We start from the raw sequence: 21,692 nt of genomic DNA on the forward strand, positions 1-21,692 counted from the left end.
TTTAACACTAGACACTACTAATCTATTCTCCACTTCTATAATTCTGTCATTTCAAGAAAGCTACACAAATGGAATCATACAGTAGGTAACTTTCTGGATTGGCTTTTTTTCCCCCCAGAAGAATTCGCTGGAGATACATCCAAGCTGTTGTGTGTATCAAGTGTACACTTGTGTGTATCACTTTATTTTTAAAGATTTCATTTATTTATACATGAGAGAAACCTAGATAGAGGCAGAGATATAGGCAGAGGGAGAAGCAGGCTCCCCATGGGGAACCTGATGTGGGATTCGATCCCAGGACCCTGGGATCATGATCTGAACCAAAGGCAGACACTCAGCCACTGAGCCACCCAGGTACCCCAAGTTTCTGCCTTTTGATCGTCGAGTAGTATTCCATGACATGGATGTACCACCGTGCGTCTGACTATTCACTCATTGGAGGACAGCTAGGTTGTTTTCCCTTCGTGGCTACTGTGGATAAAGTTGCTCTGTGAACATTCTTGTACAGGTTTCATATGAACAATAGTGTTTATTTCTCCAGGATAAATACCCAGGAGTGCAGTTTCTGAACAGCATGGTAATTGAACTGCATATTTAATTTTTAAAGAAAATGCAAGAATTGTTCTTTGGAGTGACTATGCCATTTTATACAACACTGTATGAGTGATTGATTTTCTCTGCATCCTAGCCAGTATTTGGAGTTGTCACTGTGGTTTATTTTAGCCATTCTGATAGGAATGTAGTGATATTTCACTGTGGTTTCAATTTGCATTTTCCTAATGGTGAATGATATTGAACATCTTTTCATGTGTTTACTTGCCATCTGTATATCCTTTTTGGTCTTGATTACTGTTAACTATATAATAAGCTTTGAAATTGGGCAAACTGATTCCTCCCACTTCATTCTTTTCCAAAATTGTTTTTAGCTATTCAAGTTCCTTTGCCTTTTCATATAACATTTAGAATGATCTTGTCTTTATCTATAAAAAAAATCTTGCTGGAAAAAAAAGTCTTGCTGGGATTTTGATAGGAATTAGGTATCAATTTTTGGCAGAGCTGACATCTTAACTACGTTGCATCTTCCAATCCATGAATATGGTATGTTTATTTGCTTCCAAATTAGAAAATAGGAACAGCGGTTTATGTCTTTTGCCAATTTTGAGACGTTTTTGCCCATTATTTCTTGCAGAACTTTTTAGCTCTGCCCTCTTTCTCTCCTCACAGGACTCTAATGACACCAACACCATGCCTTTTATTGTTGTCCCAAAGATCCCTGAGGCTCCACTCATTTTTTTTCAGTCTACTTCCTTTCTGTTACCAGACGGTGTACTTTCTACTGCTCTATCTTCAATCCCACATATTCTTTCCTCTGCCCCTCCATTCTGTCATCGAGTCTCTCCACTATTTAATTTTAATTACTGCATTTCCTAGTTATATGTTCTAAAATTTTCATATGGTTCTCCTTTATATCTTCTTTTTATCTGCTGAGACTTTCGACTTCTTTGCAGTGATCTATTTTTTCATTTGTTTCAAGACTGTTCATAATTACTTATTGAAACATTTTTATGATGACTGCTCTAACAATCTTTGTCAGAGAATTCCAAAATCTTACTCATCTCATCTATTGATTGTCTTTTTTCATTCAGTTTGAGATCTTTCTGGATCTTGGTGTGATGAGTGATTTTTCACTGAAGCCTGGACATCTGGGTGTTAGGGTGTGAGACTCTGAGTCTTATTCAAACCTTCGGCTTTAGGGGCACCTGGGTGGCTCAGTGGTTGAGCATCTGCCTGTGGCTTAGTTTATGATCTTGGGATACTGGGATTGAGTTCCACATCAGGCTCCTCACAGGGATCCTGCTTCTCCCTCTGCCTATGTCTCTGCCTCTCTCTGTGTGTCTCTTGTGAATAAATAAATAAAATCTTAAAAATAAATAAATCTTCGGCTTTAGCTGGCTTCCTGTGACACTGCCCTAGCAGGGAAGAGGGTGTGTGCTGTCTTGTTATTGCGGGGTAAGGGCAGATGCCTAGGCTCTCTGCCTCTATTGGCCTGGCCACTGAGGGCAGGAGGATTTCTAATTGTTGCTGGGTGGGGGTGGGAATTCCAGCTCCTTCATAGGCCTCCACTGATACACTCTTGTTGGGAGAAGTAGGAGTGCCTCATTACTACTCCCCATGGAGCCTCCACTGATACCAGGGATGGGGAATAGCTTCACTAAAGGTGGGTGGTAGTAAATGTCCTGACTCTCCATCAGGCCTCGGCTGACCCTACCTCATCAGGTGGGGGTGCTGCATTACTGCTGGATGAGGGGGCTCACAGTCCTCAACACAAACCAGGCTACTTCACATCTTCAAGACTTGGGACATGCTCTTATTCCTACTAGGAATATCTGTCTAGTCCTAGTCTGCCTAGAAGACATAGCTTACCTTCCCTTCTTCTGAGAAGCTCCCCTGACCCCTGATCCACCCAGTAAAGCACATCATTCGCTCTGAAAGCTACCTCTGCATTACTCCCTCAGCTTCAGCTATTGCTTCTACCTCGTCACTTCTCAGTCTACTTGTTTGTCTCATTCTCATTCTCTAGGCTGGGCGCTCCCTATTCTCAGCACTTAGAAATATGCCACAGTGTGGTCCTTCCATAAATATGTGCTAAATTAAGGAAAACAAGAAAGAAGGGAAAGAAAGAGTTGGATGGATGAAGAGAAGGAGAGAGGGAGGGAGGTTTGAAAAGATCTATCTCCTCCTACTAGACTGTGTCCCATTCATCTAGGAATCTGCAGAACTTAGCACAGAAATAAAAATGTAAAAGGTAGTAAGTGCTATATGAATGAGTGAATTAATGGAAAAGAAGGAGAACTGGAAGGAGAGGGAAAGGGAGGAAAGGGAGGGAATTGTGTTTTTAGAGGAAGGAATGATCTCTACCTCTTTGAGGGTAGGAATTAGGTCTTTCTCATCTGTTTAGCTCAGGGCTGCTGTAAATATACAGAATCATCCCAAGAGAGCACTGCATAGGTACCTACATTCCTTGGCCGAATTGCTACAACAGGAGGGGAAATTCCTTCTGCAGGTCAGACCCAGAGCTACAGCCCAATGGGACCAGCAACTGGATGTTGCATTCCATTGAGAGGAAACTCACCCTCTATCAGATCATTCCAGGAAGGGCTAGTGGCATAAATCCTCTTTCTGAGCCCAGCTGAGATGCAGAAGTATCCTTCAGAGACCTCCCAGTCCAACCCCTTTTTCTGTAAACAGGGAGACTGAGACTTGGAGAGCAGGGAATGACTTGCTAGAGTCATATAGAGAGTTGTGACCCAGGTCCTAACCTCCAGCCCAGCAGCAGAAACACAAGATAGTGCCAAGTCACAAGAAATCCACATCTGACTCTGGGAAGGAAACAGAAGCATGCTCATCTCCCAGGTCCCCACTCCACTCAGTTGTGTACTGGTCTGGATGTGGTGGTGATGATAACTGCCTCTCTCATGGACTTTTCCTGAGGAAACTGTCTCTACCCTCCAACCCAATAGATTGTGCTGAACAGGTAGTCCTAAACAATCACATTTGTCTTGTGACTTCCACAGCTCATACCCAACACAGGACCACAGGTCAGAATGAGATTGCAGCTGGCCCATGACTATGACATGGAATGAAAAGATGAACTGGCCAACAGGAAAAAGGGCAAACAGCATTAGGAGCACAGCAGAGAGGAAATGAGGTTCAAAGACAACAGAAAGAGCTACAACAGGCCAGAAAACAAATAAGCCAAGGTGATGAAGAATAGGAACTATATGGCGGCAGAAGCAATGGCATGGAGAGAGGGAGGTAGAGGATGAGGAAACCAGTCAACAGTAACAGCTTAGAGCAGACCCACAAAGAGTAGCTGAGTCATGGTTCTGATGGAAGAACAGGATAATGATCCATGGTCTTGTGGCAGGTCCAGGGAGCTGGCCCCAGCGCAAGACCAGTTGGAAAGGGCATGCCTGCATGCAGCTGTCTCAAATAGCAGCACCGGAGCAGGCAGGTCTTCAGCCTTGGACACCACTGCACATGGGGTTTTGATGCCTTGATGTGGAAGCATAAGTGTTGTAGACTGGCCCCTGAGTTGCTGGCAGATGCTGCTGTTCCCCCGCCCCCGTTCCTCTTCCCCTCCCCATTCTGTCTCTTTGTTACTGAGTATCCAGTGGCGGACTAAACCCTTCACACGTGTCATTGCATCTAATCCTTTCCACAATCCCAATCACGTCTGCTATCTTACTGTCCCTTTTATGGGGATTGGGTTGGGAAGGGGGGGATACCAAGGCAGAGAGAGCTTGCTGTGACCACTCAGGTGAAGGAACAAAGTTCCAAGCCCAGGCCTTCTAACTCCCAAATGCACCCTCTTTAACTATTCTGTTGGGAGAAAAGCTAAGGCTTTTCGTAAACCTGGATTGACTGAGCCAGACAGGAGAGGAGACAGAGCAATGAAAAGGAAGTCTTCAGACCAAATTGGCTCAGAAATCTATTGCACTAACCACATCATTGCCTGACAAAAAGAATCTGTGTGAAGCCAGTGAGAAGAGAAAGAGAGGAAAAAATAACCCAGCCCTGTGATAGATCCTGTCCACCTTCAAGTCAAAGCTGCTTTCTAAATAGAGGTTAATTTATTTCTCTTATCAAATTCTCCTGCTGGCAGACAAGCAGAACCATGTCATAGTCACTGATCTATCTGACCTGTGTTTCTGTCCCATCTGATTGAGAGGCTCACTGTGCCAGCAAAGCCAGAGGGGAAGGTCTCGAGATGGCTCTGAGCAACCCACCCGCTAAGATGTCACAAAGAAAAGAATGGGTTATAGACACACACAGTTACTTCTCAGGAGCTGTACCATTTGAGCCCCCTAAGCACACCCAGAGGTGGGGATCCCTTCTTCTAGAGACATCTATGTATCTTTTGCAAATAACAAAGAAAAAGTGGACCCAGCCTGACATTTGGATTGGAAGCCCAACATTGAATCTGATAGTGGTATCTAGAATTTCCTGGGCACTTACCATGTGCCAGGAACCATATTAAGTGCTTTTACGTTAATTATCACATTTCATTCCCAAAACAACTCTCTGAGGTTGATGCTCTTATTAGCCACCATGAATACTTTATTTTTTATTTTTTAATGATTTTATTTATTTATGAGAGAGAAAGAGAGAGAGACTACAAGCAGGGGAAAGACAGAGGGAGACAGAGGGAGAAATAAGCAGACTTTCCGATGAGGAGGAAGCTTGATGTGGGGCTTGATCCCAGGACCCTGGGATCAGGACCTGAGCTAAAAGGGCAGATGCTTAACCAACTGAGCCACCCAGGTGCCCCCGCCATGGGCACTTTAAAACAGGGCCTCAAACTCCTTGGACTCCTCCCATTGACAGGTGGGATCTATGCCTGCCTCTTCCCCTTGAATCTGAGTAGGAGCATGAGAGCCTCTATCAGTACAGTATACATATACCAACCCTTGGCTAGTGACAAATCAAGACAATGCACTGGCTTTTATAATGCTAGGTTATAAAAGCCCATGCAACTTTCACCTTGTTGGCTAAAACACTTGCTCTTTGAGCCCTGACTGACCTTGTAAGAGACCCAACTACCCTGAAACTGCTATATTCTGAGGAAGCCCAAACCATAAGGCAAGTCCACGTGTAGATGCTCCCACTGAGTCTCTGCTGAACCCTGCCCCGTGCACTCCCAGTCCAGACACCACACAGGTGAGTGAAGAAGGCTCTAGATCAGGGGTTGGCAAACTATTTCTTGACATGACCAAATAGTAAATATTTTAGGCTTTGTGAACCATGTGTCTCTATTAGAACCACTCAATTCCCAATTGTAGTGTGAAAGCAGCCATAGACAATATGGGTGTGGCTCATTCCAATATAACTTTATTCACAAAAGTGGGTGCAGGTGCTGAACTGGTCAGGCCTATAAGCCACAGTTTGCCAATCTCTGTTCTAGAAGAATCTAGCTCCCAGAGGTGTGAGTTTTCCCTGTTGAGTCCCTGAACATCATGGAGCAGAGCTCAACCAGACCCACTGTACCCTGTCCTAATTCCTGACCCACAGACTCCATGAGCATAATGAAAAGGCTGTGGCATACCAGAAAGTTTGAGGTACTTTGTCGTGCAGTGGTGGATAACCAGAACATACCCATTTCACATACAGGAAACTGAAGCCAAGAAAGATGAATGGCTTGCCCAGAGTCTCACTGCTAATAAGTAGGAAAAGCCAAGGTTGATGGCAAGGTTTGCCTGACTGCAGAGGCCAAGCTCTCTACTGCTGAGATGATGCCACAAGGAGCCAGATGGTGAATGGCTGAGAGCCAGTAGTAAAAACGGTGGGTGATAGTGCATGAGAGAAAGAACATATGTGCTTTGGTGAGGAGGCATGCAAAGAGTGATCAGGGATGGAGGGAGGGACCAAATTACGCAGGGCCTTGCAGGCTGCAGTAAGGAGGTTGATCTGTTTTCCAAATGCAGTAGAAAGCCACTGGATGGTTTTAAAGAAGAGGGGGATGGGATTCAAATAATGTTCATTAGGAATCACTCTGGCTACTATGTGGAGGGTGGGTTGGGGAGGGGGCAATGCTCTCTCCAGCCTTATGCAGAGAAGCAAGATTGAGCCTTGCCAGGGAGAGGTCACTCAGCCATTGTGATGCTCACCTGGGTCCTGAACACAGGTGGTGACTTCCCACATGCTTGAGTTGATCGACACTTTACCCACCTTCAACACAATACATGAAAGCACTGGAGACTTTGAGAAATCACCTGTTGGCATGTGCAGCCTTTGCCTCCTACTGTCACAGTAGGCTGCAAGTCTCCCTGGGATAGTTCTGGTGCTGTCTGACCAACAGACCAAACACAGGATGTGGAAATCACCCTGGAAATTTCCACGCCATGGTGGAGAGAAAGATGCACAGAGAAGCTCACTGCTGACCACCATGTGAGGACCAGCCACAAGCCAACCAAACTGGCTGAGGCTCAGAGCTTTGGGCCCCCCTCCAGCCCATATCGATCACTGAGCCTCCAGCAGGAGCTCAGAAATAGATGCCCCATCCCTCGGTGGTCCAATTCAAAAGATGTGTCAGCCCAGAACCATCTGCGAAGTTCATCATGGCAGATGGCAAAACATCTCATAGGGCAAAGAGGGCAGATCTGGTCCACTAAGGAATCTACTCAGGCTCTCCTGCTATATCCCCACTGCCCCTCCATGAAAGACTCATTCATTCTCACTTTTATGTGTCCTCTCTCTAAATTAGACAGATTTCTGGCACATTGACTCTTCCTGTGATGGCTGGATGTCCCCCAAGCTTAGCTTGACACAAACAACACAGAACTAGGACACCCCAAGTGGACTGGGAGGCAAAGGATCCCAGAGCCAGCCATGCAAGCTCCCCCACCCTGTCTTCCTGCCCCTCCCAGGCAGTGGGCAGCCCCAGCCCCAGCATGCCCCAACCCAGCAGGACCCCAGCCTCACCTTGCTGATTTTGTTGGTTTTGGGGAGCGTCTGACTGATGTGCAGGTCCGAATACCGGGGTGGCTTTCGTAGAGGGTTGTTGATGTCACATGGGACGGACTCTGTTCGGACTAACCTTGCTGGATCCGTAGGGGTAAAAACAGCAATTTGGGAGTTTAAGTACTACTTTGATTTTATACGGTTATGCCAGGAGAACAGAGCTGGGACCCTACCCCGATGGTCTCCCCACCCCATCCCAGGACAGAAAGGGAATTCTCTAAAAATGATAGCCCTTGTGTCATGGTAGTAAGATCCAGTGTTCTCCGTGGGTTCTAAAATTTTTATATTCTCAACAAATGACTCGTCAATTAGAAATTTTCATCATAACACTGAAGCTATCCGGCTGTTTTCAATACCATAATTGTTTCACACTGGCATTCATTTCAGACTTGACTCTCCATTGAAATACAAGAGGTTCCTCTTGATTCCTTAAGGTCTGCAGTCAATGGACAAGTTCAGAATGACCACCTTTCCCCAGCCCCCATCGAACTCTTGTGTTGGGATCCTCCTTCACTGCTTGTGGGATTTTTCAGGCTGTCCAACCACTGGGCTCCTGAAGGGAAGGCTTAGTATTCCCAGACCTCCTCTCAGTGCCATCCCTGAAGCCACACAAAAAGCTGGGCTCATAGCTAATGCTAAATAAATGCTTCCTGATCCAAACCACATCATCCAAGCTCCTCTTCCTGTTACTCCTCTGTTATTATCTTATCAGGATCACAGGGAGGGGCACATTGAGAAGCTCAAATTCAAATTCAATGCCTGGCAGTGTTACTCATTAGCTTTTTTTTTTTGCGGGGAGAGCAGGACTGGGGTGTTAGTGGAAAAGTTAAAGCTTTGCACTGACCCAGGGATTTGCTTTCTCTGTTTAGCCTGAGTTACCATCTCCATGGAAACCAACTATATTTTAAACTTCCTATCAACAAGGGTGGAGGGTGAAGGGGAAGCAAGAAGCTGGTGGACTTCTGGAAAGAGCCATTGTTTTCGCCTGTACAGGCACCTGCTGCCTTTGGGCGAAGGGGACATGTCCAGGAAGGTGGGTGGACAAGCAGAGGGAGCCCCTCTTTAGATGTCAGCCTCTGAAAGTGGGTCACCTTGCAGCAGGTTGGTTCTGGTCTCCACATGGGAGTTGGGCTCCAGCAGAGTCCACTATGGAGAGGAATTTCCCCAATGAACCTGACTCAAGGGTTCAAGAGTTGTGAGAATTCAGGTTTTAAAATGGCCTCGTTGACTGTATAAAGTTGTGCAAGGAACAGATGGTTCTTAATTAAGGATGTGGGTGGGAAGGGGCAAGAGGGCCGATGACTTTTCCTTATTTGCAATTTCCTCTCCTTGTGGAGATAAGCAATGCAAAGATCATTGAAAACCAATGGCCCATCGGCTTCGGAACATATCCTAGGACTTTTGGCACCAATTGGCAAAAAGTCTTTACATTTCCCTTGGGTTCATTCTAAAACAGGGCAGATTCCTCAGAGCCTAGGCCAGGGGAGCTGCGAGGGACACAGCAGGGATGAGGAGGGACTCTGTCTCAGATCAGCAGGTTGCATATTGCAACATCGACTCCATGGCTCCATCTAACCTACAGATGGGGTGACGGGGAATTGGCCAGCAAAAATTTTAAAACTTTTAATAAGTTGTTAGCATCTTAATACAACTATCTGGGCTTTCCTTTGAACCATGAGAAAAATGCAGAGTAGGTGCAGATGGCTTCCATCGTTGCTGGAGTGACTGTCCTCTCTAGACAGTGCCTGGGTTCCCTCTCCACTTTCCATGGCCCCATCTGGCCCCCTTCTCTCATTTCGGATCCTTGCTTAGCCCTGGTAGGCATCCGAGTTTGCAACTTCTACTCTAGAGCTTTGCTTCTTAACTTTAAGGGGCAAGGGAACCATTCTCAGAGGCAGTTAAAAATATGCAGATTCTGCTTCAGTAGGTCTGAGGTTGGGCCAGAAACTGCATTTCTAAAGTGCTCCCAGGGGATTCCCATGTTGCCAATCCACAGACTGCACTTTGAATAGCAAAGGTTGGGACCAGTGATACCCAATAGAACTTTCTGCCATGAGGAAAGTGTTTGTTATCTGCACTACCCAATATGGTAGCCACCTGTGGCTACTGTGCCCTTGAAATGTGGCTGATGTGACAGAGTAATTGAATTTTTGCTTTAATTTCATTTAAATCAAGCTAAGTTTAAATAGTCAGATGTGGCTAGCAGCTACTGTATTAAAGAGCACAGGCCTTGAGAGTCCTGTGGTAAATGAATTGCAATGTAGACAATAAGGTCAGAGATAAACACCCCATGAGACAAGAGTCAGGGGAACTATTTTGAAAGCTGAACTGCCAGGTTTCATGAAGAAAGGCTTCCCATTGAGTCCTTGAGTCTCCCAAGGGTAGCTGTTAGTTCCCTGCTTGGACAGTTTGGCCCTGACACTCCCAGAGCCCCCAGGGACAGAACACAGATGGCCCAAACTCACAGACCCAAGCCCGACTCCTCCCCATGCCCACCTCCACAAGGCCCGGTGATTGAGTCTGATGAGCCCATCATGGGGAACACTCAGCCAGGACTCTTTTTAAATGTGAAGTAACAGCAATGAGATTGGGGGAAAGAGAGGAGAGTGGAAATTAGGAGAGTAGACAAGAATGAGAGTAAAAGACTTAGGAAGGGGGAGACGAGTCTGGGGGCTAAAGTATCAGTGAGACCAGCAGAGGGGCAAGGAATAGGGAGAATGGGGTCAGGAGATGGAGGAAGGAGACAGAAGTCAGGAAGAAGAGTGTCAAAGGGAAAACAATTAGGCAAGTATCAGGGGATTAAGAGGTACCCAGAAATGGCCTGGATGGGACAGCTATATCAGAGGGGGAGCCCCTGCTCCACCCTACTTACCCCTAGGGCAGCAAGTGTTAAATACTTACCTCCTCGGTGGATGATCAGGAGATGACAGGGAGGGGCTTCTTTGGTGCATTTGTTGTGGCACTTTAACCTGCGGGAAAGACCAAGAAGGAAGGAAGGAAGGAAGGATGGATGGATGGATGGATGGATGGATGGATGGATGAGTGGATGGATGGGTGGGTGGGTGGATGGATGAGTGGAGGAATGAGTGGGTGGATAGATGGATAGGTCGGTGGATGGATAGAGGGATGGAAGAATGGACAGGTGAGTGGAGGGATGGGTGGGTGGGTGGGTGGATGGATGGATGCATGGATGGGATGCCCTGGTGGTTCAGAAAGCTCTGGAAGCTGTGGAGATGAAATGGGGTAGCTAAAACACCTCCTTGGCACCTAGGAAATTAACTCTGGAGAAAGTCTATTGTCATTCCATTCTCACAGGTCAGACCCAAGTGGTCCAAGATGTATAGCAACTCTTTCACCAGCAGTGTCCACTTAGGTTTTATGCTTTGAAAGATATTTTCCCCTTTCAGTCTGTATTTTTTTTTCCTTTTTTGTTTTAGAGAGAGAGAGAGCTGAGAGCAGGGGGGTGGGGTGAGGGACAGAGGGAGAGAGAGAGAGAATCTTAAGCAGGTTCCAGGCCCAGCTTGGAGCCCAACACAGGGCTCAACCTTATACCCCTGAAATCATGACCTGTGCCGAAATGAAGAGCTGGGTGCTTAACCAACTGAGCCACCCACGCCCTCATCCAGTCTTTTTTTTTTAATCATCCAATCCTAATAATCATCCACTGTTTACTTATAGACTCATCTGCCAGCCATTGAACTAAATGTATTACATATACTATGTTATTGGATCTGTACAATAGCCTTACACAATGGATACTATTATCATTCCCATTTTACAGATGGAAACACAGATTAACTGAGCTTTCCTGGCAGAAAACATGGGTGAGTGGTGCCAATGGTGGTCTCTCCTTTTTCTGAAAGGCTCAAGCAACAGGAACCAGCTAACCAAGGCTTCCATTTAGGATGAGATTAGTGACAGGTATTCCGTTTTAGAGGTAGGAAGAGTTTAGAGTCACAATGTCCTCCTTTGAGACAATGCCACCTTGCTCTTCCCTAAAGAGTTGCCAGGCTTCCAAAGGATAATAAAAACCCCAACTAATTGTGATCTGGCTTTGTCTTTAGAGTTTTTGTCAGTAGGAGGAATACACACTGTGGCATATGCTATCGGTGCCTGCATCCCTTTGAATTCCCTTACAATTTTTGTGCACACCAGCCTAACTTGCAGCAGCCAGCATCTCTGCCAGAAGGCACCTTCAGCCTGCTTAGAGGTTTCATATTTAAAAACTCTCTACAGAGAGGTGGGAGCTTGAGATTTGCTCTCACCTTCTTGCCCTCTAGAAATCTGATAGTTCTCTCTAACAGAATGATCCGAACACCCAGTCATAGACTCAACTTTCACTCATCTAGCTCAGTAGTTCTCAAAGTGGAGCCCCAGGACCAGCAACATCAGCACTGGTGGTCTGGGGACTTTCCAGGAATGCAACTCCTGGGCCCCCACCCCAGATGTGATGAAACCAAGACTTGAAGCTGAAATGCAGTAACCTGTTTTAATAAAAAGTCCTCCACCTGAGTCTGATACATGCTGAGGTGTGAGAACCATTGGTCTAGTTGATTGTTTTGGAAAGCCTATGCACGTTTCTCCAATTTTTCTTGTCTTCAGTCTTTTGTGGCCCTAACTGGGTACTCACTGGATTCCTCTCCACGGTGGAAAAATTAGACGTGAGACCCCCAGGAGTGCAGAGGGGCATCAAGGAGGGACGCGGGCAGCATGGAACAGTGCTAGCATGAATCATATGGCAAAAACATTATTAGCCAGTCTCCAAATCCCCTTCACTTTGACTGCAGCCGGGAGAAGGTTTCTGCTGCTAACACATCTTTACATTTCTCTACCACATGCTAACCACAGTCCTAGATTCAGATGGGTGACAGTATCAACAGAAAATTTAAATGTATCTTTCCACTTGATGTCTTTTTTTCCCCCTGGTTGCCTTATATTAATGGATTTTCCACTCATGGTCATAAAATGCATTTTCATCTTTAAATAAATTTATGTAAGCTAAAAAGGCCATAAATGGTAAATAAATAAAAATGAGACTGCTACACAAATATAACAAAATCACGACAGGGTGGTGTGTGAATGATTGAACTAGATTGGGACAAGTTGGCTTACATAATTTGTAACTATCAGAAAGAGGGGGCAGCGCTTGGCACTCAAAAGCCTAAGGTGGTTGAAAAACATTAGGGGGTACTATCGGTCACGAATGTCACAAAGATGCTGTGACTCAGAGAAGAAGAAGAGCTATCATTTGCCCAGTGCTTGTGAAATACCAGGCAATGCCCCCAGGGCTTTACACAATTTATATCATCCTTGTAACAATCCTAAAAAGCAGCAACTATCATTATCCCCATTTTACAGAGTGAAAAACTGAGGCTCAGCAAATTTGGATAACTTGCCAAAGGTCAAATAGCCAGGAAGAGAGAGAGATGCCAAGCCCAGCTCTAACCAGCATGCAAATGCCTCCAAAACCTCCATAAACAGGAAGCTTCCTGGGATCTGTAACCAGCAAAATCAAAAGGGCCTCCTTTGAGATAAGCCGAAGATGTCATCTTGCTCTTCCCCCTACAGCAGCCTGACTCCACAAGGATAGTAAAAGTCCAACCTTACTGTCGATTTGTCTTTTTCTTTTTTCTAAGATTTTATTTGAGAGAGAGAGGAGAGCAGGAACAGGGGCAGCAAAAGGTGGGGGAGGGGGAGAAGCAGACTCCCCACTGAGGAGGGAGCCTGATGCAGGGGCTTGATGTAGGGGCTTGATCTCTGGACCCTGGGCTCATGACCTGAGTGTAGGTAGACGCTCAACTGACTGAGCTACCCAGGCATCTCTGTCTTTTTCATATATAAAGCTCCCAGACTCTCAGACCTACAGGGAAGGTCCCAGTCCCCAGGGAGGTCATGGGTATTGCATCCAAACCCTAACAGGAAGCTCTGCTGAATGAACAACCAGCCTCTCATTCTGCAAATACTTAATTGCACCTACTGGGCTCCAGGTCCTGGGGACACACAGGCAAGGGACAGGGCAGACAAAGCCGCTATCTTTATGGGGAGGGATAAAACACACCTAAACAAAGATCAGATCATTGCAGGTGTGGCAAATTGGAGGGAAAAAATCATAAGGGAAACAGGATGGAGAGTAGGAGAGTGAGAAGGGAAGGGCTTCCAGCCAGTGCAAAAGTTTGGGGACAGGAACGAGCTTGGTGGATTCAGGGGTCAGAGGGTAAAGGGTGAATAAAGACACAAGGGAGGGGAGGAGGCACGGACAGGGCCCCGGCAACCCTGGCAAGGAGCCTGTATTTGATCGTGCACACCCTAAGAAGCCACTGGAGGCTTGTGACAACTGTGACAGGTCAGACTGATGTTTGGGAAGCCCTGAGTTGGGGAATCTGCTGATGTCAAACTGAGAAGGAACCAAGAAGTTTCTGCACTCATTCTTGTTTGAAATGGCTTGATTCCACCCTGGAAGCTTCCAGAAAGAAATGTTTCCTTTCTGCCTCTCCCGCCTACGAGTCTTCCCAAACAAGCCCAGCTGGAATGGTGACGTGCAGATGTGAGGAAGCCTGTTCGCTCTCGTGGGCAGCATTCTCAAGCAGGGACAGGCAATTTCACACAACCTCTGGACCATGCCCGAACCAGGTCGGGGCAGGTGTGGCCTCTCCTATGATCTCGGTCATCTCCTGCCTCCCCCTGGCATTTTCCTCTCTAGTGTCCCTTGTTGCTTGTCTTTTGCACTTAGGGAAAAGCCTTCCTTCATCTCTGGCCAAAGGGTGGGAGATGAAACACTTGTCCTTCCAGCCAGCACTTCAAAGGGCAGCACTGGGGACAGAGGCACAGCCACTGCTCACGGAGAAAAGCCCAGAGAACTGGCTTTCACACTAAGACACTTAACCCTTTGCACAGAGGCTCATCCGTCAAGAACTAGCGCCCGCGTGTCCAGGATCTGCTAATTGAGTTGGCAGGATTAGCCCAGGGCTGAAATTACACAGACCCTGGAGGGGAGGGGAAGAGGGATGGAGAGGAGGCTTTCACACGATGCAGACACACTTACGAAGAATCGTTTTTCCAGCAGGAATCCACACAGGATTCCACTCAAATTAGACTTTTTCTTTCACCGCCCATAGAAAAGAAAGCTCGCACCACACACTGCAAAGATCGACCACCTGCTTCCCCATCAGATCCCCCAGGCTCACCTTCCAAGGTTCTGATTCGGTCTGTGCTGGGAATGTGGGTTCTCAGCAAGCACATGCCAGTATTCCAGAAGTGCTACGTGAGGAGGACACCTTCTACTTCCCAAATGAGAGATATCTAGAAACCCAGATTTGCTGGAATCCAGCACCTCTCCTCCAAAAGGAAAATGGGGTCAGGAGAGTACGGAGAAGGAATCTGGGTACACAGCCTACTTGGCTGTGACAATTTGGGGAAGTTGCTGATCTGCTCCGAGCTACAGTTTCTTTATCTGTAAAATGTGGACAATCATAGTATCTATAGTTATAGAGAAATGTAGTATCTGCAGTTGCAGAGAACCCTAATGATATGACATGAGCAGGGTGCTGAGGACAATTACTTGAAGTAGCAAGTTTATCAGGGTAGGTTGTTACTGTTCCAAGTTTGTGCAATAGCTTTCCTCTCAGCCCCTGAGATCCTTCCTCTTGCTGAAATGTGGGCTGGCTACAATGCCTAGAGCTTTGAAACACCCATGGGTGGGAGCTGGTTGGGGACAATCCCAGTCCCTTCTCCCTTGGGTGGGACAACTCAGAGGTGTGTAGACATGGGATTGGACCCCAGCAGCCTAGAGCCCTTACCTCCCCTACAAGGTGCTCAGTACTGGCTGTTCTCTATTCCCTGCCTTGCTCCCCTGCTCCCCTGCTGGTGTGACCTGGATCACCTCTCAAACAAACCATTCACCCTCAAATCCTTGTTTTGAGGTCTTTAGAAAGAAGGGAGTCCAATCAGGACACCATGATGGTTAAAAGAGGTTCAAAATCCAATGTGGCCTGTCCCAAGCTCTCACACCAAGACCAAGCCCTCTGCTCCTTGTCCCTCGTGTGTCCTCAGCACTTGGTCCTCAATGAATTTGGTTTTCCAGATGCTCCGTTCCATGCAGAGGAAAGAGAGGGGTTGGGGAGGACACAGCTGACTTCCCAGGACAAAGCTCCCCATCAAATGTGGCCAAGAGGAGCACCGTGAATTAATGTGGTGGCTCGGAACAATGCCAGGCACCAGGACAAGGTCGGATGTGGTTCTAGAAATGGTGAGAAGCTTGGGCTTCTGAGTCAAGCTAACCTGAGCCTGAATCCCAGTTCTCTTCTTCCCACACCAAGGGGACATCCATCTGCCTCTCTAAGCAACATGTTCCTCATCTCCAAAACTGTGATGAGGATCTAACAAGAAAATGCCCAAGTAGGGTCCATTCAGACAGCAAACAGGTCAACATTTGTGCAGGCAGGGCTAAAACCCACTTGAGCGGACAAAGAGAATGCATGCAAACCTCATGTAGCCTGGAACCTTGGAAAGGACATATTTAAAAACTTTTCATCAAAGGGGGTTCATTTTTTTTTTTTAACTTTCAAAGCTAAGAGGATAAGCTTCAGTTATTGAGAAAAGTTGCTTACATGGACTATCTCGTTCCCCAAAGGAGCTGCTAGCTAAATGAGACATCCTCTCCATCTGAAAATTAAATAAATGAGTTCATCTTGGGGGCATGATCTGGGTCTTCTTCATTTTTGTAAATCCTGTTCCTACGCCCACCCCCCTTCAGTGCCTGGCCTGGTGGCTGGTGTGTAAAAATGCTGAATAAACACTACGGACAAGGAGGGACAGAAAAGGAAGGAAGGGCAGAAGGGAAAGCCATCTCACACCACTGGTGTATGGGAGCAAATAGTCTCTATCTAAAGGCTTCTTGAAATGATTCCTATTTCTTACAAATGGTATCTCTTGAAGTTTGTGAAATGCAGGAGTGTTCCTGTCTGCATTCCCTTCTCACGACCTCCAGCGTGAGAGCAGGACAGGTGTTGGGCCAGAAGCACAGCAAACTTGCATGGACCTTGCCTGGGAACTGTGGGGGGACACATGGCACCTTCCTAAGCAGCTCTGCTGTCCCCCTAATGGATCTGTCATGACCCCTAGCAGCCCCATGGGGCAGATGTGAGCCCAGAGCCTGGTATGGCACAAGGATCAGAACACTAGTCTTCCCCGAAGAGAGGTGGGCATGATTTTTGCTGGTGAACACAGTCCCGCCCATTTCAAGTGGTTCATTGAGCTACTGTGATCAATTTACAAGAAGCTGGCTCCAAGCAGCCCAACTCTCTAAGCCTGCCTTTCTCTCATCCACACCAGCTTGCTTTGCAACCCATCTGAGCAGGGCATAGCCTTTCCACTCCGGGTGCACATGGTGTGTTTTGAAACCCTGGTTCCCAACATCTGATGGAGGAAATGTTAAAGAAACACTACCTTTGGGCCAGGTGCTCTTACATAACCTGGTTGTTCTGAACAGCAACGCCATGAAGGGTGGATACCATCACACCCATTTCAAAGTCAAGAAGACTGAGGCTTGGTAAGTGGCCCAATCATAAAGACAGTAAAGGGCAGAGTGAGGGTCACTCGTTCATTTACACACCTCAAAACAGGATTGCCTTCCTCCTCTGTGCCAGGTGCTGTGTGAGGTCCTGGGTGTGTGTAATAACAGGGCAGGAATTCTTTCTTTAATCATCCCCCTTGCAAACGTCTAGCATGGAGTCCACCTTCCAGGTATGTGAACCTATCTCTTTCTATTTCAAACATGAACATCTCTCCACTCATCCCACTGCCTCAGAGTTGCCTCCTAGAAAGGATCCCCTACTAGGTTACTGGGGCCTTGGGTTGGCAAGAACCACTTTCCCTGTGGAGGTTCCTTTGGAGATCTATTCCACCAACAAATATTTACTAAGCACTTTCTGTGTGCCAAGTACCATGTTAGCCCTGGAGGTACAAAGAGTGAACAACACAGACACAGCTCTACCCTCATCTAGTTTAAAGTCCAGTCAGAGAGACAGGCAGGATTTGGAGGCCAACACAACGTGGTTATATTATACAGAGCGATGGTGAAGGGCAGGGGGTGGCACTTCAGACCTGTGGGAAGTCCAGGAGGGCTTCCTGCAAGAAGTGGTGACTGAGATGAGCCCGAAAGATAAACAGGAGCTAGCTAATGTGTGCAAGAGAGAGCTGGGCAGGAGCAAAAAAAGCATTTCAAAGCTGTATTGATTGGTAGGTAGGCATGTGGCCTGCCACAGGGGTCAACAGTTCAATGAAGCTGTAGAGCTCTGGGTGTGAGGAGAGAGGTAGTGAGACGGGCAAAGGGACAGCTGAGCAAGAGACAGTGCGGTGTATCATCGTGAGCCTGGATTTACCCTGAGAGCAAGGGAGAACCAAGGGAGGATTTTAAACAAGGAGGCGAAGGCTAGATTAGCATTTTGGAAAGCCCCCCCACCCCCCCACCGCAGTAAATGTCTACAATTAAAAGGCATCCCTCATTCATTATCTGACTTCCTGCCTCTGCTTTCTTTTTCCCAAGTCACTGCATTAAGTACTCCTCAAGGCTTCTTGCAAAATCACTAAACCAAATCATTGCCCCCTTTCCAATGGGACTTGTTTCATTGAATATCCCAACTGAGCAGTTTCGTCTCATCTTGGTTTCCCTGTGGTCTCTCCTTTGAGCCAAGGCTTCTAGAAATGCCCCCATATGCTGTCAGTGGAGGATATCAAATATCAAACGTTTCTTTCCCTCCCTGCTGACCACTCAGTGAGGCTGAGCTCTTTGGCCCATGTCTGGGTTCAAGAGAAAAAAACAACCCAACAACACAAACAGGGTCGGTGGGGAGTGTTTACATATAACATATGATTTGTATGTGTTAACATATGGTTATATGTTAATAAGCTCCAGCAAAATAATGAACAATGATCAGGAAAACTCGGCACTTCTCTCCATAAGGGGATATACTGCAGGACAGCTGTGCATTTCTTAGCTGGAGATGTCCCCCTTGTACCCCGCAAGAGAGGACAGAGTGACCACAGAGTCTTCTTGGCTCCCAGGGCCTGGAGGCACTCAGCAAAACACAAAAACCAGTTTGCCCTCTCTCAATTCAAGAAATTGGGCCAGGGTAGTAGGCTGGGGGAAGGAGGAGGGAAAGATGACTGCTCTGGTCCAGGGGCAGGTTGAGATCAGATCCTCATCTTCCATTCCGCCTGTTTAATTCAAGGAGAAGCGGAGTGAGGGTTAGCATTTGTTGCTGGTGGACTGTGTAGCTGGCCCTTTACCCATGTAAAGTGGTTAAGAGTCTCAGATCTTGAATCAGAGAGACCAGTTGTTTGAGCAGATCTACCCGCTGGGAGATGTGGGATTTACTCCTGAAGGCCTCTATTTCCTCATCTGTAAAATGGGGGTGAACAGACCCTACCTTCCACAGTTGTTGCAAGGATTATATGAGATCAAGCATGAAAGGTGTTTGGCAAAATGTCCAGCAACACTCACATAAGGTACCACATATTCCCATTATGATCGTTGCAAAAACAGAAATGTTTCTATTAATGGAAAAGTAGTTCAGGCTTTAAGCTGGTGATCCCTGAAATGCATGCTCATAATTATATCCTGCCAATATCCTGTGTGTTATACAAATTCCTGAAGCTTCCAGGAGCTTTGCAGCAGCTGTGACACCAGTGCTGATCATCTCTCCAGGTTTTCCTGGGTTGGGAAAATTAGTGCACCCACTGGCTCAAACCAACCATGGCTTACTTCACACCTCTAGCTAGCTCATCGCCTATGGTTGGAGTCACTGTACAAAACCAGGAAATTTTCAGATAAAACACTGCATTTTGATGCAGAAACACAGGTGAGGAGAATATATATAGGGCAAGAAAGGAACCAAGAAGCACAGAAAATCCAAAGGAAAAGATCCAACAATAGAGCAAAGCTGGACAAAAGAGTGCAAGGCTCACTCAAATGAAAATTATTAAAGTGACAGCTTACATAAAAAGACCTAAGTCCTGGGGGATCCCTGGGTGGCTCTGTGGTTTAGCGCCACCTTCGGCCCTGAGCGTGACCCTGGAGTCCCGGGATCAAATCCCGCATCAGGTCCTCTGCATGGAGCCTGCTTCTCCCTCTGCCTGTGTCTCTGCCTCTCTCTCTCTCTCTCTCTCTCTCTCTCTCTCTGTGTCTCATGAATGGATAAATAAAATCTTTAAAAAAAAAATGACCTAAGTGCAAGCATGTCCAGTGGCCAGGCTACTGAAGGTAGGAGACAGGATGTGTATAAAGGGCATGGAAGCACTGGGATAAACTGGAAAATTTGTGCTGGTTAACTCAGTTTTCCAAGCTCATTCTTTACATTTCCAAGTAAATAATTATGGGCCTCACTCCTACAGAAGTGGAGTATGAAACGTTCCTACGTGCATAGATCTGACCCCAACCAACATGGGTCACCTGGGACGTGGGACTTTCAGCGCTAAACACCAGAAAGTCTCAGGCAAACTGAAATGTTTGATCACTCTGTTGAATATTTTAGTAATGGCACCCTAACGCTGGCACTCTAGAACTGAATAATGTATACCACAGTCCTACTGGTTGGCAATGACTGATCTGTTATATAAACCAGCCGTGCTCTACCAAGGGCAACCATGCGCCCCCTGGGAAGATCTGGCAATGTCTGGAGGCAGTTTTGGTTGTCACAACTGGGGATGGAGTGTGTGTCTGTGTGCATGCGTTTTGAGGGTGCTCCTGGCATCTGGGGTCCTGCAATGCCCAGGATGGCCACCTAGACAAAGAATTATCTGGCCCCAAATTTCAATAGTGCCAAAGTCAAGAAACCCTGGTATAAATGCTTAAACATGTCTCCCAAGAAGCTAGATGATTCAGAAAAGTCCAAAAGATGAATGGGGAACAAGCATTACAGAAAAGGAGGAAAGGTGCTAAATTTTCCAGAACTTCAAACTCATTTCAACCCATGGAGGTGATTTAGCAAGTAGGTTTCTCTTCCTACTTTGCATTAACAGAAAATCAGTTTCTACAGTAAATAAGTGCTGAACAACTTATTTAAAGATTCTGATTTGAGGGAATCCCTGAGCCATTAATGTGACTGATGCACTCATACGTCTTAATACATCAAATGAATGGCTCAGCCTCATTTTGCTTCAGAGAGGTTTGGAAACTTCCCCAGAATCACACAGCTGGGAAGTGGCAAAGCCAGGCAGGACCCAAACTCAGCTCTCTCTGGCCCCAGGGTCCGGATCCTGCTATTGTTTTAGCATAAAGCAACAGAGCTGGGTTCCCCAGAAACAGATCCTGAGATGTATGTTCTAGTGAGTGATATATGGAGGGAGTTCTCTAAGAGAACTCCATTGTGCGGGGAGCAGGATAGGAGATGGAGAAGCTAAGCAAAGATGTGGCTTCAGGTGACAAGTCTCAGTCTGATCCCTCCAAGGCTCTGGACTGTGAACTGCACCACTGAGGGCATCTGCCCTGAGCAAGCAAGCTGGCCTTCTGTACTCCTACCCCAGTTAGTGCCTGACTCTGAGCTAGTGGGGGAGGAGAGGGGAAGGCTTCCTCCAGGCACATAGGGGCAAGGCAGCTGCAATCACCCAAGGGCAAACCTCCAGGGGAGGTCTCAGGTACAGGCTGTTGGCAGCGGTGCCCACAGCAACTGGTAAATGAGGTCACTTGGGAATATAAGCAGGACATCAAGACATATATGGATGGGGGAAGGCTGTGCTCTGTGGCCACTAACTTCATCATCCTGTCTTCAAAGTGGAGGAGTAAGTCCTCCTCCTTGGTCTTAGAGAAAAATGAGTCTTAGCATCTGCAAGGCATTCAGACACTCAAACCCTTCCCATCTCAGGCTGTAAGAGCAAGTGACCTGAAGAACATCAAGACTCCTGGCTTCTGCCTCCCACTCTACTGCCAGGAGAAAAGGCCACCCTGACCAACACTGTCCTCCCCAAGGCCTTATCCTTGGCAAGCGACTCCCTCTAGCAAGATGACAGCTCCAGAGTCCAAGGAATGGGGCTGGATGGGAGTGAGTGGTCCCTACCCAAGCCTGGAGCCACAAGTCAGAGCGGCAGGGCTTGGTACTGTGGCTGCAAAGCAGAACTGGTGTTCTCCGGATCCCAGGCCCTGCCTGGTACCAACAATGGCAAAATATCCTCAAGTC

At 46.9% G+C, this 21,692-nt stretch overlaps 1 protein-coding gene across 22 annotated transcripts in view; it reads right to left on the bottom strand.

The window, feature by feature from the left end:
- Positions 1 to 21,692, bottom strand: part of KSR2 (kinase suppressor of ras 2) — a 446,664-nt gene that overhangs the window by 77,300 nt on the left and 347,672 nt on the right. For 21 of the 22 annotated variants that reach the window (XR_013366586.1, XM_077875824.1, XM_077875825.1 and 18 more), the window contains 2 exons: positions 10,423 to 10,490; positions 7,483 to 7,607 (listed from right to left, as the gene is read on the bottom strand). Coding sequence is in view for 21 of the 22 variants with exons in the window: in XM_077875824.1 (XP_077731950.1) it covers positions 7,483 to 7,607; positions 10,423 to 10,490 (193 nt within the window). In the remaining variant the exon portion in view is untranslated. The remainder of the gene's footprint in view (positions 1 to 7,482; positions 7,608 to 10,422; positions 10,491 to 21,692) is intronic. The other variant, XM_077875827.1, reaches the window with a different exon arrangement.

The sequence above is a fragment of the Canis aureus genome, chromosome 27, assembly GCF_053574225.1.
Source record: "Canis aureus isolate CA01 chromosome 27, VMU_Caureus_v.1.0, whole genome shotgun sequence".
NCBI classification, from domain to species: Eukaryota; Metazoa; Chordata; class Mammalia; order Carnivora; family Canidae; genus Canis; species Canis aureus.